General features: G+C 40.0%; 2 protein-coding genes across 8 annotated transcripts in view; both read right to left on the bottom strand.

Moving 5' to 3' along the window:
* Window positions 1-245: 245 nt before the first annotated feature.
* On the bottom strand, window positions 246-5020 carry LOC105837441 (mutS protein homolog 5). 4 transcript variants are annotated; one of them, XM_028192043.2, is made up of 9 exons: window positions 4602-5020; window positions 3496-4249; window positions 2638-2874; window positions 2394-2532; window positions 1854-2217; window positions 1003-1215; window positions 747-887; window positions 578-642; window positions 246-491 (listed from the first exon to the last, which is right to left on the bottom strand). In XM_028192043.2, exons 3-9 carry the CDS (start codon window positions 2831-2833, stop codon window positions 374-376), a joined length of 1236 nt encoding a protein of 411 aa, XP_028047844.1. In that variant the 5' UTR covers window positions 2834-2874; window positions 3496-4249; window positions 4602-5020; the 3' UTR covers window positions 246-373. The 4 variants fall into 4 exon arrangements, with proteins under 4 accessions (XP_028047844.1, XP_028047845.1, XP_036149366.1 ...); XM_028192044.2 differs by lacking the exon at window positions 4602-5020 and having other exon boundaries at window positions 3496-3697; window positions 3789-4587; XM_036293473.1 differs by lacking the exon at window positions 4602-5020 and having other exon boundaries at window positions 3496-4587.
* Window positions 5021-6981: 1961 nt separating this feature from the next.
* LOC105837442 overlaps window positions 6982-16245 on the bottom strand; it is a 77278-nt gene continuing 68014 nt past the window's right edge. The window contains exons 3-10 of one of the 4 annotated variants that reach the window (XM_012682223.3): window positions 14761-15140; window positions 12998-14245; window positions 12588-12756; window positions 12272-12430; window positions 10882-12146; window positions 10212-10619; window positions 9547-9675; window positions 6982-7944 (exon numbers count right to left, since the gene is read on the bottom strand). In XM_012682223.3, the coding sequence (XP_012537677.1) occupies window positions 7758-7944; window positions 9547-9675; window positions 10212-10619; window positions 10882-12146; window positions 12272-12430; window positions 12588-12756; window positions 12998-14245; window positions 14761-15140 (3945 nt within the window). In that variant the 3' untranslated portion in view covers window positions 6982-7757. Of the gene's footprint in view, window positions 7945-8149; window positions 8683-9546; window positions 9676-10211; window positions 10620-10881; window positions 12147-12271; window positions 12431-12587; window positions 12757-12997; window positions 14261-14760; window positions 15141-16245 lie in introns of those variants that run through there. The other 3 variants (XM_036293459.1, XM_012682221.3, XM_012682224.3) reach the window with 3 other exon arrangements.

The following is a 16245-nucleotide window of genomic DNA, read 5'->3' on the forward strand; positions in this document are numbered from 1 at the left end:
GAGAGTAATATAAATTATATTGTTTTTTTAAATCAAATTCAAGTTTTATATTAAACGAAAAGTTCAGAGATGATTTTGTTCTTTTTACAAAAAATTAAATACTTTTAATAAATAAATATCTATAATTAATGTTTTGATAATAACATGAGAGAGATATAAACAAATATTTTAGTAATTAAATTAGTTATTAATTAGTTAAATTACTTATATTAAATTAGCCGATAAAAATATTAATAAAATGCATTGAATGTTCGCGAAATGTTTTTTGTTTCTTCTTTTGCTCCAACGTCCAATCTCTTTTTATTTTTTAGCAGCTTGTAATTCCGTGATTAGACTCGATTATCCCCGCGGATACGAAATGCCTTTTTCGATTTCAATTTTTCTTGTTTATCCTTGGCGTTGACGATTCCGTGGCTTGACAGACCAACGCCTTCAACTCTTCCAGATTGAAATTCTCCGACTTTAGTAATCGTTCGATAATATCAACCGTCCTACAATTATACAAATCACACAATTATTACTTGATCTCTATATTACACGAACGTGATAAATCTTATCGGAAATCACGCAGCCTTACATGTCTTGGCCTTTGGCTTCCGGTAATCGTGGGGGTAACTCGCCGACCTTAAATTTTTCGTATACCTGTAAAAGTTCTTTCTATTTGTAGGATTCTTATGGCACCAAGAATGTGAATTAGAATTCGTAGATTTTGCAAAGTTTCAAGTATATACGATAAAAATCTTCACCTCTAATGCCCGTTTGATAATCCTCTCGTCCAAACCCGCACTTCGTGCAGCCGCGTGAGCAAAGCTACGTGCCACGCGTCCGCTAGTTAAACTATAAAGATAAGCCACGGAGCCGTCCTCATTTGTAACAAACTCGAAAGTCTGTAAATAACGAAACAGATAAAAGATCAGAAAAAGAACAATTCAAGGCAATTTCCGGGAGATCGGCGCGCGTTGCGAGTGAATGTTGAAAATGATCGAGCCGATCGAGCCTTACCTGCTCCTCGATTATCGGACTCTGCGGCAACATGTTCATTACCCGATGCATGTGCGTAGCTACGAATATGTGCGGACATTGAGTTCCTCGCTCGATGAAATTGTTTAATACCGCCGCGAGCAGTGACAAGCCACTCACCTCGGACGTTCCGTTTCCGAATTCGTCCAAGATGACGATTGAGTTCGGCGTGGACGAGTAAAGAGCGGAGTTTATCTAAAAGACGAAAGAGAACAATCGAGTCTCCGAGAAGATTTATTAATTCAGCAATTAATTAATTTCTATCGCTTAGGATCTCCCCTTTGCGAGAGACTCCGACGTGTCTGTACTGAAAAGTTTTTGGTATTTGACTATATTTGAATATTAAAAAAAAAAAGGTTGCTATTGTTATATTCAAATATAGCATCAAAAATTACTACAATCATTTTCGGTGCCAACTATATTCAAATTATGGTAGTTACAACTGTTTTTTTTTTTTTTTTTTTTTTTTTTTTTTTTTTTTTTTTTTGGGCAGTGTAACTTGGCAGTGTAAATTTTTTAATCTTCTTTAAAATCCCTTCAATGTAAATAAATTATTTTTATTCAACTAAAATTTAACTAATTAACCAACTTTATTAACTATAACATTCTCTTATAATATTACCACTTATATATACCAATATTATATTTAAAAACTAATTTTTTTTAATACATAAAATATAAACATATTTTATTATGCTAACATTATGGTATAATAGTAATGACTATAAAAATGCTTTTAATTGCTCTAATTAATTTCAACATTCAATTATAGTCACATGTGTCAATGACTCTTTTTTTCAGAATGTGACTATCGAAGAGCGTTATTTATTTACCTGCCGCATATCTTGCAGAAACATGCTCGTATTTAGAGCGATACTGTCCACAGATGTGATCTGAGTCAGAATGTGAGTCATTACTCCTATTGTGGCCGATTTGGCCGGCACGTAACAGCCGATATGAGCCATGAACGCGATCAATGCAATTTGCTTGAGATAAGTGCTTTTGCCGGAGGCGTTCGGCCCGGTCAGAATTTTTACGAGGCTCTTCCCGTCGCCGGAATAAGTATCATTAGGAACGAACGTCGTAAGAAATTCTTGTAACGGGTGTCTACCCTGTTCCACCGCTATGATCTGTCGATCCACCAAGTTCGGTTTCGCGTAATTGTTTTCTCGCGCTACCACGTAAAACGCCAGCAATCTGTAATAATTGACATTGTTTCAAAATGGTTTTATCTCAAATAAATTTAAAGAATTTAGAGTTGCTTCTTTTGATTCCAATATTTTAATTCTATTAATTATAATTCTTGTCTCTTTTTGCTATTGTAAACTGATGTTTATTCTCTTTGAAAAATGTAATGTATCTGATTCACTCACGTATCCAATTCAGCGCACAATTCAATCGCGTTGAAGATTGACGGTGCATGCTTATTTATGTATTTCACGAGCTTTAACGTAATGTAACTCTCCCGTTTATTTATTCTCATCATTATATCGCCTATAGTGTCGTCCAATTCTGAAAAACACATTTTAAACAAATACAAAAAAGAAATTACAAAAGCAATGAATCCATCGTGATATGGAGTTGAAAATTGTCGTAAAAATTAAAAAATAATGGAACCTTTGGCGCTAGGGCTCTTATAATAACGTATGTTGTTGCTGACGAATTTGAATTCCAAGTTTTCCAAATCGACACTGTCGGTCGGCGACAGGTTCCACGCGATTATCGCTAAGAGATACCCTATATTCGGTATGTACACCATCTTGCAAGTCGTCACCGAGGCCGGAAGATGTTCCTTCATATCTTTCTCTCCCATCCGTATCAACGTCTCAGGTAAAGTGTTTCTCACGTGGTGCACTGTAATCCCGATGGAAATGTTATACGCAACATTGGACATTCGCACAGAAAAAAAAAGATATCAAATCAACAATCGCCGTTCTCTCATATACATACAAAATCTTGATTAATTTTTTGGATGTAATTTTATTTTGGGACATATGTTTTGTAGTTATTTTTAAAGCTTTTGGCTAAATATAAAAATGAAATCAAAACTTAAAAATTTAAAATAATAAGTCCAATATGGAGGATCCAAGAAATAAAATTGTAATGAAGTTATTTATTATGGATGTAACTGGGCGTTTATTAGGTATAATTGTAATAAAATAAAATTGATTATAAACATTTTTCTTTTGCATTTCTTAAAAACGGTAAAAGTTTAATAATCTTAATAAGATATTATTTCAATAATAATTGTATAAAGAGCACAATACAAGTAATTGTTTTGATAATAATAATAGTAAAGAATTCTAATTCTTGATTTTAATATATATTGTTATTTTCTATCCAATACTTTTTTCTCTCACCTCATAAAAATTATTATTGAATAAATATGAACTTATTTTTCTTGCTACAACTATACAACATTTCTTTCTGTATAAGCAAGTATTAATACTCGAAGAGATTCAAGATTTTGCTTACGACTGTCCAAGTGTGAATCCACATTAGTGCGTACGATGAAATTGCTATCGGATCGTTTCGCACCCAAGTCTACTATGTACTCAATGAAATACTTGATGTAACGTACTTCTTTCGTGATACTGTCGACGATTTTATGGAACAGTCTTACTTTCTCACGGTGCTTCTCGCATATGTCAGCGACGTAAATTATGGAAGAAATTGTCTGCAACGTGAAATACAAAATAGAATGTAGAACACGTAATGAGTATCATGAGTAAATTATCGAATTATTAAAATTGAGAAGCGTAATAAACCTTATGCAATCGTCGCCAATCAGCAACTTTAGCTTGCTGCGCTAAATATTTATCCAGAATAACGTTAGTCAGACGGTAGATGTGTTTCAAGCACGACGTCAGATTTTCGACGATACTCTGGTTATCCGGATTCAAGCAGAATTCGATGACTTCAAATCTATCATTTAGAATATTGATGTTTCGAGTGGGATGCCGCAATGTTTTCCTACAAAATGCAGTTTTCTAAATAAAACACGACATACACGCCATAATTCAGTAAAGAGAAACGAGATTGTCATGGCGTCACTTGCCACAAAAATTGCGCTCCAGGTCGCGATTGACAACGATTCAGGAGAATAAATAAGCTGCCACTTTGCTTCTTCGCTGTCGCATCGCCGCATTTGAACAGGCTCGGGTGATGCCGAGCATGCACGATATTCAACGCCTCGTAAGTGTCATCATCTATCATGACGATGTCACGTCTACGAAATCCCGCGTGCAACAAAGAAACGAGCATACGATATAAATAAAACGCGATTCGTTGGAAGCATTTATGAACTAAAGCAAGAACATCTCTTGAAACAGCTAAAATAACTGTACAATAAATTCAGAGTGTGATCGCTTTAATAAAGATGTATTGCCTTTTCCCGTGTGTCAGTGTATTTTGCAAAAAAATTTAAACTTGTACTCTTCGGATTTGGTAAAAAAAAAAAAAAAAGTGGTAACCATTCCATTTACGAAACGACGTTCTCAGAGAGATTATCAACTGCATTGCGGTGTCTACTACCAGCGTGTCTAAAGTTCTAATCCTATCGCGAGATTGGAGGGACTCACAACGTCACGCTGGTGAGAGACGCGAAGCCAGGCCTGCCGGAAGGCTCGAGCGTGATATTGCTCCAATGCTGGTCGATGTAGATCAAGAGCAGGCCCAGCGCGTGGATCATGACGATCGACTTGAAGTTCAACAGACCCTGCAGGAAGATAAGCCTCTCGACGTTGTTGGCGTTCGCCGGCTCGGACCCCAGCTTGAGACATCGTACCCTGTGATAGCATCTGTCGAAGCCGTGTTCTTTCTTCCGCAACACCCTCAACGAGACCTGCGACCGCCCCGCGCCGCTCAATCCCGACGATCCGCTCCGATCGTCCGACACTTCCGACGTTACTAGGGCCTCGATCGCCGTGAGGAACTCGTCGGACGTGCCGGAGATCGTGATGACGTGGCGCGGCTGGCATTGCTTGTACAGGGCCCTCGTAATGTTGAAGTGAACACCGTCGTCGTAAGTATCGTCCATCACGAACAGCTCGGATGTGAGGATGTTGTAATAGGCCGCGCCCAATTGATTGTTCGACCAGATCATCGCCAAAATGATCTGCAAAGGGGAGGTTGCGACATGCATTTAACCCTAGAGTGCTACTCTCTGAATGAATTTTCAACGGGGGGCTCTTGCTAATTCAAGTTTGGTTTTTGTTAAAAAATAAAATCATTTAAAATAATGTTTAATAACATTTTTTATATTATAAGTGTTTTTTAAGTTATTCTAACGTCTTGCAACGTATGATCTAAAAAAACTTTACCAAAAACTTAGGAGTACAAAAGTACTTAATTATGTGAATAAATTTTCATTTAGAATAGTATAACATTAGAAAAATATTAGCACATATTCTAAGATTAAATAACGTTCCCAAAGTACAGACGCGAAAACTTTTAAGATTCTTCATTAATCAAATTCACTAGCTAAGGCAGTTCATACGATTTTATCTGTATTATTAAATATTACAGAATCAAATTAAAATCAATTCCTTCAATTAAACATTTTGTTATTTTTAACTTTTATGTATGTCGAAATTTATTATTTCAACGCAAAATATATAATTAAAATAACAGTCTCATCTAATCTATTTTTATAATTGCCTAATTTCCAGAGTGTTTATTGATACATATTAACGTATGCATCAATAAATAATAAACTAAATTTAAGTAAAATTTAACATTTTCTAGTTAAATTACTTAACTTTATTGTTTAAATTAATTTCTACTGAATGAAGCAATCTATAGGAATAATTTTAAAAAATGTGCCTTCCGCGCGATTATGAATGTTTTGCTTACAAAGAGAAAACTTTAAGGAACATTAATCAAATCGAGGGAAAAGAAATTGCAATGTTTTTAAACATTCCAAAATGAATTCAAAGATACGAGCCTCATCCTTATCTGTAAGATTGTCGCTCTGTACGATAGAGCCGCCGTCGCTCTGCTGTTTTTGTGCTGCCACGCCCGATTGCGACGTTGGAATATTTATTTCAAACTCCTCCTCATCACTGCTATTTTCGTCCAGTATCGACTCAAATTGTATTTGGCTGCCGTGAAATATAAATTAATAGGAAACATTGAAATAAAACATAATAACGAAATTACTTCCATTTTGGAGCCACAAATTATCAATATAAGAGAAACAATTCAAAGCAAAATTTTCAGCATATTAATCCTAGTAGATTCAAGTAAAACATCACAATAGATTAAATCGATTAAATTTAAGAAACCGAAAAATCTTAAATTTTGTTTAAATAGAATATATCATTTAATTAATTAATAAAATGGTAGATTTTGCTTTGGTTTTTGCACTTTTTAATAGATTCTGTTATTCAATCTGTCGTATTCTAATATATTCTTTGTTAGTATTTGCAACGGAAATCTATGTATGAAAAGAATAAGAGGCTATCTGAAAATATAAAACGACGGAATTTTTATCAAGAGACGAAGGAAACGAAAACACACATATTAGCTAGCGAGGGAGTCGATGACGGGACGTTCCTTGAGAAACTTGAAGAATTCATTTCCTTTCGTGTCTTCGGATTCCAGACTAAGTACGTAAACAAGTAAACACTGAAGGAAAAATGTCAGTCGCTCGATCGATCTAAAACTCACGCTCTTGCGGCAAACTTCACACTGTAAGTTAGATTTGAAGTTAACTTCAAACGCGAGAGAAGCCAAAGATTGCGAAAAAAGTTAAAACGCAAATAACTGTTGAATACAAAAATTAAGAACCAAGTTGCCTCGTCAAGAATTAAATTCTTTCTCTTTAAATATCAAAATTGCATATTTTACGTTTTATTGTAAAAATTGCAACACTTGTTTAACCTGCCTCGTTTTCTAACTTCAATATATCGAAGATGCGATTGTGGGAAGATAGGGCGAGGATAAAAGAAATTCACGCAATCAATAACAACATTATCTTTTGTTTGATTACATTACGTGAGCAAATATTTGCAGTCGCCTGCGGTTGTTATCTGTACATAATTACAAGATACTGCCCTAAACCTGTTTGAGTAAATGTATACACCCGGTATTATTGGTATTTCTCCTCGCTTGGCAGACGACGCGCTTTTACAACTGACTATAAAACGACGCGCCGCCGCGCGCACGCGATAAGCTTGCGATCTTTGATTTCGCTTCTGTCTTGTTAATAGTACCTATGACGAAAAACATAAATAGTAGTTGGACGTACCGAGAGTCTCGTACGGAACACATTTGGTTAGGAGTTAGATCGTGTTACTTGTTACACATCATAAAAAGGTATTATTTGACATTAGTTTCACGTACACAAAAAACGCGCGAACAATGATTATCTCGTTGCGATCGTCATGTACGCATGCAGAGAGAGAATAGTCTCTGAAGTATTCACGGAGAACATTCTCTAAATCGTATTTTTTTTTTTAAATTACCTCTTTGTAAACCGATATAAAATCTCCGTTTATAAAGTTTCATAAAAATCCTTAACATTTAACGAGCTGGCGTACGCGAAATCGTCGAACTTGCGCAAACAATCTTCGTTTTTGTTCGATATAGATAGATCGAAGGAAAACTCGGAAAACGAACTTTCAGATTCGACATTTCTCGCACGTCAGGAAATATACGAGTAACATACATTGGATTCTCATTGCGCGATTTCATTAACATCTACAGTACTGTTTACGATCCGCAGTGTACGACTTCTAACTCGGAATAGGCGGAGGCGGTTGAGGATTGAAAGAAATCGGTCGATAGCTCTTCTCCCTCACGAAAGGCTGCACTCCGTTTAATACGAAGCCGTTCACGGGACTTCGTTCCCGCTTGATCGGTTCCACCGGGGTCTCCTCCTCCGTGCTGGCGGCTTCTTCGCTGCGCGTTGGGCTAGCCGACCTGATTAATCGTTTTTTACTCTTTTCGCTCCATTTCAATATCCCCTTTCCATTCATCCTTTTTTTGGCATCAGCAGAGTACGTCACGACTCGCGACAAGCTTCATCATTGTAACGGAAAGGCGACAAAGTAATTTAAAAAACAATTTCATAGTCACCTAAATAAAATATACATGTCCATGTATTTTACATTTTCAATTTTTTTTCTTTATTTCAAGATATTTCAATACTCCGTCTAAATAAAATAAAAGTATATCGGTGTTTGTAAGAAATGGAACTTTTAGTGCAGATAGTCTTCTTTTTTTTAAAAGGAAGACCACTTTCGTTCGTAGAGAATCAATATTTTGCGTTTGGTCGAGCACTCGTGACGCCTCTGCTGTATTTGTCAACGCGGTGAACGCCAAGGCAAACATCTATTCTAAGCGAGTTGAGGGGAATCTAGTAAAATATTAGCATAGTCCTTATACAGACGTCCGCGAACGTTGGCTGGGCGTTCAACACGTCGGAAGATAAACCAAGACGCAGTATCGCGGGAGCGACGATATTTCTCTCAAACGTACGTAAAAACGCATTCGACAATTGCGTTGTGATGCGTTGGTTTACCCGTTCTCGCACGATGCTTGCCATCCTCGCCCAATACGTAGTTAGAAGCGCGACTGTATTTGCTTGGCTTGGTTTAATGAAGCGTTGTTAGATGACTAGAGGTGTTAAGACTACTTACTTTACGCCCACCTTAAAACCTGCGCATGATAAAAAATCAAAAAGCCAAAAATTAGTAGTCGCACGCGCGAATTTTCTTACCTACGGGTGCGATTAGTAGATTTAATCACTACTACGTCTGGCAAACACATTAATATTCATATTCATTAACTTGCAACGGTAGTGCAAGACAAGCTGGCACATCAAATATTGATTGTATTATCGGGATAATGAATTATTGCTTTGAGTTCTATGTATACCGAAACAAGCACGAAAACAAATCTAAGATTTTTTATAAAAAATATTTCAAAGTAACTTTAGAAAAAAAATTTCAAACGTTATTAGATATTTAAGAAAGCAAATAAAAGTCTTCAATGTAAACTATAAATGAATAAAATAATTTTAATTTTTTAATTTTCAGGTACACTGAGAAAAATAAGTTGTTGATTTAAGTAAATTTTTCAACTAGATTAAGTTTATTTAATTCAAATATTTATGAACTTCAGTCAAATATATATATATAAAGATTTGATTTATAATTCAAATATTTTAGGTATTTAAGTTAAATGAATAAATACTTAAACTAAAAAAATTTAATTGAGTTGAAAAATTTAGTCAAATTAACATTTTTTCTCAGTGTAGAAACATTTTGGAAACAAGAAAAATTATCTATCGATAATGGATTTTTATTTAATAGGCTTGAAACAGAATTGTATATTATTCGCGCTCACTTCAGTATATAGCATGTATCAGAAATCAGACGTCAATCGAATCTACAAAGATCTCCCGTCATTTTCAGGCATTTTGCATCCGTTGACATCGCTATTATTTCGGGAAACATTCTCACGGGCGGGAAATCGTTATCTCAAGCGGAAGTCAAGGGGACCAGATTGTATCGAACGTACCTAGACCGTAGGGGCTTACTCTTGCCGACGGCTTGCCTGGAATGTGGTCTCGTATTCGGTTGCGATAGCTCACTGTCGCTGCTCGCTAAGGAAGATCTCGCCGCCACGGCCCCATGAGCAAAGTCTTTCCTGTTGGGTAACGCGTTAGAAGATTATTCACCATTAGCGGTTTCGTCTCGCAATCACGGACTGTCGTATACGAGCCTAACATGGCCGCGAGCACGTGAGTGAAAGTGAATTCAAAGACTCCCCGGAATGACAGACACTTCGTATTGCACGGCGGAGGAGACCTTTACCCTTCTTAAATCCTTTTGCGTAGCCTATGTATGAATATACACCACGTTCACTTCTCACTTTCTTTTCATCGGTTATCGCGTGATAAATGTAAAGAATACAAAGCATTTCATCTAATTATCTGCGTTCTTCTAAAATACTAGTTTTATAATATGCAACAAGGAACATGCTTCCCTATTTATTATTATCTTTATTAACTCAACTTCAATATATTTTAAATCGTTGTGAAAAACTTTTACGCATTTCAAGAAATATATAACTGTAAACAATAAATAAAAAAATACAAGTTTTATAGAAATTCACTTTTTTATTTAGGATTTATTAAGAAATTATTCCGTATGATTTAAAATCAAATTTGTTGTTACGCTTACCTGTAATTGTCGGATCTGGGCGTGGAGCTGAGATTCGCCGTTTTAGTGACGTGCGCATCTACAAAGACGGGCGAACTCTTGGGAATGTCACATACCACTTTAGGATGTACCGTGGTCTGCTTGTATTCCAGATGCGACGACGAATCGGTGGGCGCCCAATCGTAATACTTTGGCCGATAATCTTTGTACTCCCGTGGCTGCTGTTGATGTTGCTGCTGCTGTTGCTGTTGTCGGGAATCCGCGCTAGACGCTCTCTTACGCAAATACTCGTCACTGCTGACGCTGCTTTTTCGTATGGTCGTCAGTTTCGCCGGTGGAACTGACGTAGGTGACGACGCGGATGACGATGGCGCGCCGTCCGGATCCGCGCGAGATAACTGTGAGCTGTCCCACACAGTGGGTAAGCTACTGTAATTGAAACAGATTGTCAATAAAAATTAATTTTGAGAACTGTAATTATTAAAAATAATTAAGCAGTATTCATTTATGTTAAGAAATGTTTTAAATAATTTTTTTTTCTAAAACTCTTCTCTTTCTTATATCTATCTCTAAATTTGGATAATAACGTCGTAGGCATTTTATCTATAAATAAACACAAAAAATTTATTTAAAAATGCAATACATTTCAAAGTTTTAAACAAGTAATTAAAAGTAGATAATTTTATCTCACCTCATGTTTTCATCCATGCTGTACAAGCGAAGTTGCTGCCTAATATTCGCCTTTTCTCTGGCACGTTTTCGTTGGAATTCCTCTTCTACTTTACGCATCGCCTCCAGTTCGCCTTTCCTCTGTCTTTCCTTGGCTTCCGCTTCCCGCGAAAGCTTCTCCGCTAATCTGCGCCTCTCAATCTGTCGCACAGTACTTTGGAACGTAAATCTACGACCTTTCGAATTGCTCTTTAACGGTGTCTTGATTTCCGGTGCGATCTCCTTATCCTGTAAATTTTGCTGAGCACTAACAGGCGAGGTACTTCGTTGTTTCATCTCAGATATGTTCTCACACGATTTAGAAAATCTGTTATTCACTTTTTCGTCGTTCGCAAAAGATTTTTCTTTTAAAACTGATTCTTTGGGATTCTTGTTCGTTCTTTCTATATCTTTGCTCGATTTCCTAAATTCGTCCACACCGTTTTTACGGTACTTTGGTCCGGAGCTGTTGCCGGAATTCTTCTCGCTTTCTGCTGCAATGTTACTTCTGTAGTTCAAACTTTGCGACTGATATTGAGAGTCATTGGACTCGGGCAGGTACATTACATGACCGCCGGAAGCCAAGTACGAAAATGATGGCGGCTTCATGATCACGGGAAAATCACCGCGATCTTCCAGGTCCTCCACCAGAACCTCGTCATCGTCCTCGTCATCGAAACCAGACTTCCACCCGGGCGGTGAGGATCGCGTAGCGTCCGTAATCTGGGTATGCTGCAGCGATGTTGGAGCGCTTGTCGACAACAGCCAATTATCGTCGAGAACGTCGCGAGTGCGTTTCCTCTCCAGATCCAACGGCCCAAGTCCGAGAGCGCCCGATACCGATCTTTTCAGCTTCTGCAGTGAGTTGAAAGTCGAGCCCTCCTTGTTCTTTAGATCCGAGTTGTACAAGTACATGCGATTGTCGTCGCGCGGTAGTGACAACGAGAACACGTGCGCCCTAGGTGGAAATTTCACTGGGGTCGGCATCGGCGGTGGTGAATCTACTCCAGCATCACTACTGGACTCTTCACCTAAATCTTGTTGTGGCGTCCACGTCGGCCTTGTCGCCGGCGTCTTCAGTCGATTGTTATTGGTATTAGTGCTGACGTCCAATGAGTCGTCATTGGCTGCGCCGGCGTCCCCAGATATGCCTGAATCGCCCGACTTATCGTGCGAGCTACGCGGACCAAGTGCAATCAACGGCGGAGGCGGCCTCGACAAACGTTCGATACGTTCCTCGAACATCACCTGACAAACAATGTCACAGTTTAATCAAAAGTATTTCAAATATTTTATCTCTTTCAGTTCTACACACTTACTGTTTTGCCAGTTGTTATACTAGAATATTCTAATTATATATACTTTGCGCTTACCGGAACTTCCTCGCTCGCCGTGCTCATGGTTGGCCCAGGTGCTTCCAACGCTGATAGTAACCTCCACGCTGCCGATGGTGAGAATCGCGGAATCTCCAGTTGTTTTTTGGGTAACGTAGGCCGTAATTTCAATGAGATGTCTTCGATTCCGTTCTTCCCCTAAATTGCGATTGTTTCATCTATTTAAAAGCTTCTCAAACTCTCTCTCTCTCTCTCTCTTTTTTTTTTTTTTTTTTAAAGAAAAATTATGCCAAAGAATGATTTTGTAATTTTATTAATAGAGCGTTATAAATAAAAAGAGAAACATATTACTCACATCATCCGTGTAGTCGTGGCATTCGATTGATCCATTAATCTCTCTGGCCTGCAACCTAGATTGAATTTGCTCCATGTGCTGATCCACGCAATTCCGCGACTCATTCGATAATGCTTCGTCCATGCCGAAGTAGAAGGTCTTCGGTGCGGATTTTTCCGGCAACGGTAATCTAGAGAAACGAAAACGAGGATATCAAACTCTTACGCGATTACCAACAAATGTATTAATCATCGCTTATTCGTCGTCATCGGAAAACTAATCGCGTGCCTACTCGCATCCGTGCGCACGCACGAGACGCGTTCATTGATAAGAGGAATAATTATTGCACCGGAATCGCTCGACGCACGTGCACGCATCCGCGACTCGCGCGAGTGAGAGATAAATCGATTTGAGATGCGGGAGCAACTTACACGTGCCAATTTTTCTCGCGGACGGCTTCCTTGACTTCTGGTTTCCTCGCGAGCTTCTCTTTGGATTTCGCGTCTTTCTTCTCCGCCGTCGCGGGAACAGGTTCGCAGGACCATCTCTTCTCGTCCGGCGCGCCATCAGTATTCCTAACGTCGCTCTTCCGCCATCTGCGATCGGGATCTCTCTCCTTCTCTCTCTCTTTGGCCTCGCTCGTTCGCTCGGGCGTGCTTTCCCTCCCGGAACCCTGTCCGCGGGGATCCGTGACTCTGATGTAAGGCCTCACTGGGCTCTCCGATCTGGTTCTCCCCGAGTCTATCGGGTTTTCGTACTTCCGGCTCTTGGCGACACTCTTCGCTCGCTGATAGTCCTCAAGGAGCTCTCTTCGGTGCTTCTCCGAGAATTTTTCCCCCGAGGAACGTCCCACGGCGTCCAGGCGATCTTTCGCACTTTTCCGAAGAGGTTCCTTCGGCTGCATCGCGGAGGATTCGTCGTACATCGCCGATTTCTCGACGAGTCGTCTCTTTCCGCCCGACACACCCTCCGCTTGCCTCTCCGCCAAGTAGTCCTTGGGAGGCCTTCCGGGATTGCAGGCGTTCCCCTTACGCTCGTCCCCATACGAGTTATGCTTATTTTCAGGCCGATTGCAACGTTCGGTCAGTCGCCTCTCCTCGACGATCCTGTCCTCGAGTACGCGTTCCTCAGAGCAACTCTCCTCGTTCTTCGCTGATCGTTTCTCCGGCCTCTTTGCCTCTTCAAGCTTCGACTCTTTCGCGCATCGGCCAGCGTCGCCGTTGCGCTCCAAGCTCACCGACTCCACGGAGGACCTGCCGCCGCAGTTGAGCTTGTTGCGCACCTTTCTGGCCACCTGCATCAATTCCGCCTGGAACTCCGGACTGCTCATGCTTCTCTGCAGCGTGTTCTTGCCGTCGAAGATCCGCGAGCGCCTGTGCTCGTCCCGACACCAGCGGTCCTGATGGAGATGGTTGCTCTGATCGCGCCAGACCAGCCTGTTCTCCTTGTTGGCAACGCGGCCGTCCTCACCCCGCCACCGTCGTTCGTTCTGCTCGTTCAGCCTGCTGCCGTTCTCACAGCGTTCCGCGATGGCCTGCGCCTGCGACGACGAGAGCCAGTTGACTTGCGCTCTCTTCGTCTCCGCTCGCGTCTTGAAGAGGCGCGATCGCCTCGGTGGCGGTTGGACCTCCTCGTCACCGCGGCAACCGCCCGGTCGGTTCTGGCCGGATTCATTATACCTAGGGACAAGATTCCTACATCGAAACATGGATGTAGATTGGCATGAATATAGAAAAGAGATTAAATATTAATATATACACTTGATAAAGAAAGATCGCATCATAATAAGTTGACTATTATTATCTATATCTTTAAGACACTTGTGCCATTGTAACCAAATTGACGATCAATTTATAATTTGAGATATTAATTCCAGCTTAAGTCTCTAATTGTGTTTCAACTCCGTTAACCTAAATCGACACGCAATCACATAAAATTAAAAATATATACGAATTTAATAATTAATACTGTAGAATTTTATTAAGTACATTTTCTTTTCGTGATTATTATCGATCATATTTCTGATAAGGAATTAGCAATCTTAAGAGAAAGAACGTTTAAATGTTATTATAAAAATTCAAATACGATATCAATTATTATTCAACCGTTGAAATTGGCGACTTATAAACAAAAAAACGATAACTCGAGAGATGTCAAAGATATTAAAATTATTCGTACAGGATTCTAAATATACCTGTAAGAATCCGGGGACGAACCATCCACGACGCCGTTCAACGGCGGCGCCGGTGCCTTGTACTTCTTTTTGCTCCTGTACCGGCTCTCTCGCTCCCTGCACTCTCGCTCAGGATAATGCCCGCTTCCGCAATGCCGATGCTCCATCGCGTGCTGATGCTGCTGCTGCTGCTGCTGCTGTTTCCCGTTGCAGCGCGCCGCCTCCCGCGCCATCGGCGAGTATCGCAAATCGGGCTCGCTGCCGAATCTCTTGAGCTCCTGCATCTCGTTCTCCATGCAGCATCTCGGTCCGTTTCCGTAGCAGCAATGATGCTCGACCCTGCGGCCGCGCGACGCGCCGATGTTCGACGCCGAGGTGCTGCGGCTGCGAAATATTCCCTGCTGCAAGGCGAGAGAGGACGGGCTATTAAAAAATTCCGACTCGAATCCGCGGACTCACCTCTCCTCGCTTTGTTCCACTATTTTTTTTACTACGATCTAGATTCCGATTGTCTTTTGCATGCGGAAGATAATATGCGAGTGAGCAAAATATTTACGTCTGCCTTTCACAATACAAGTTCTCATTAGCGAGTTCTCCGATTATATGCATAACGGATTAGGAGAATATTTTTTTTTCCTCTTAAGTATTACATAAAGGTAGAACGGTAAAGTGTTACATTTATTCTCCGAGCACTGCTCATTTGTGAAGTGTGCGTACGCGATTTCCTTCCGAGATGCGTGTAACAAGCGTTATAGAGAACGGGGCACTGTGACAGAGCGGGGCGGATGAGAAACCGTCGTTCTCTTCTGTGCGACCGCCGGCACAAAGCGTTCGATGAAGGCCGCGTGATACATTTCGCGAATTCGCGGTAAAAAGTCGCTCCATAGAATAATTTTAACCGGGTTACGACACATGGCGCCCGGCCAAAAGACGCGGTCCGCGAATTCCGCGCATTACCCCCGCGTGAGAACTCCCGACGACGATGGAAACATGCGTCTTCGTCTGGACAGAAGGAGGACTGGCTAGACACACGAAGTCGGGAGATCGAACCGAGGCGAATGAAAAATTGTACCTTTTCAACAAGTTTGCAAAGTACACGCGGCCAACTTTCGTACAAAAGAGATTCGGAGCAGAAAACATCAATCTTTCCGCGATCCTTATTCTCGACTGAATGTAATTTGCATAAAAATAAGTATGTGAAACAAGAGAAGATACATTTACTATGTACTATCTACATTGCACGGAAAGAATGATTCTGCCAAAGTGTCTGACAATTTAGCTGAGCACAGATCACCAAATAATTGTAATTATTTCTTACAATCATATAGTAGATTAATATATGAAAGCCGTTCAAAATGTATACATCATCAAAATAAAATAAAGACATAAAATACCGATAAGTAATCAATGAAAGAAGAAAGGAGGAAGAGAAGAAAGCAAGGGAGAAAAAGAGGAAGACAGATATAGAAGACAAATGTTACATGAACAGATACAGAAAACGGAAGA

Source organism: Monomorium pharaonis, chromosome 1 (genome assembly GCF_013373865.1).
Source record: "Monomorium pharaonis isolate MP-MQ-018 chromosome 1, ASM1337386v2, whole genome shotgun sequence".
NCBI classification, from domain to species: domain Eukaryota; kingdom Metazoa; phylum Arthropoda; class Insecta; order Hymenoptera; family Formicidae; genus Monomorium; species Monomorium pharaonis.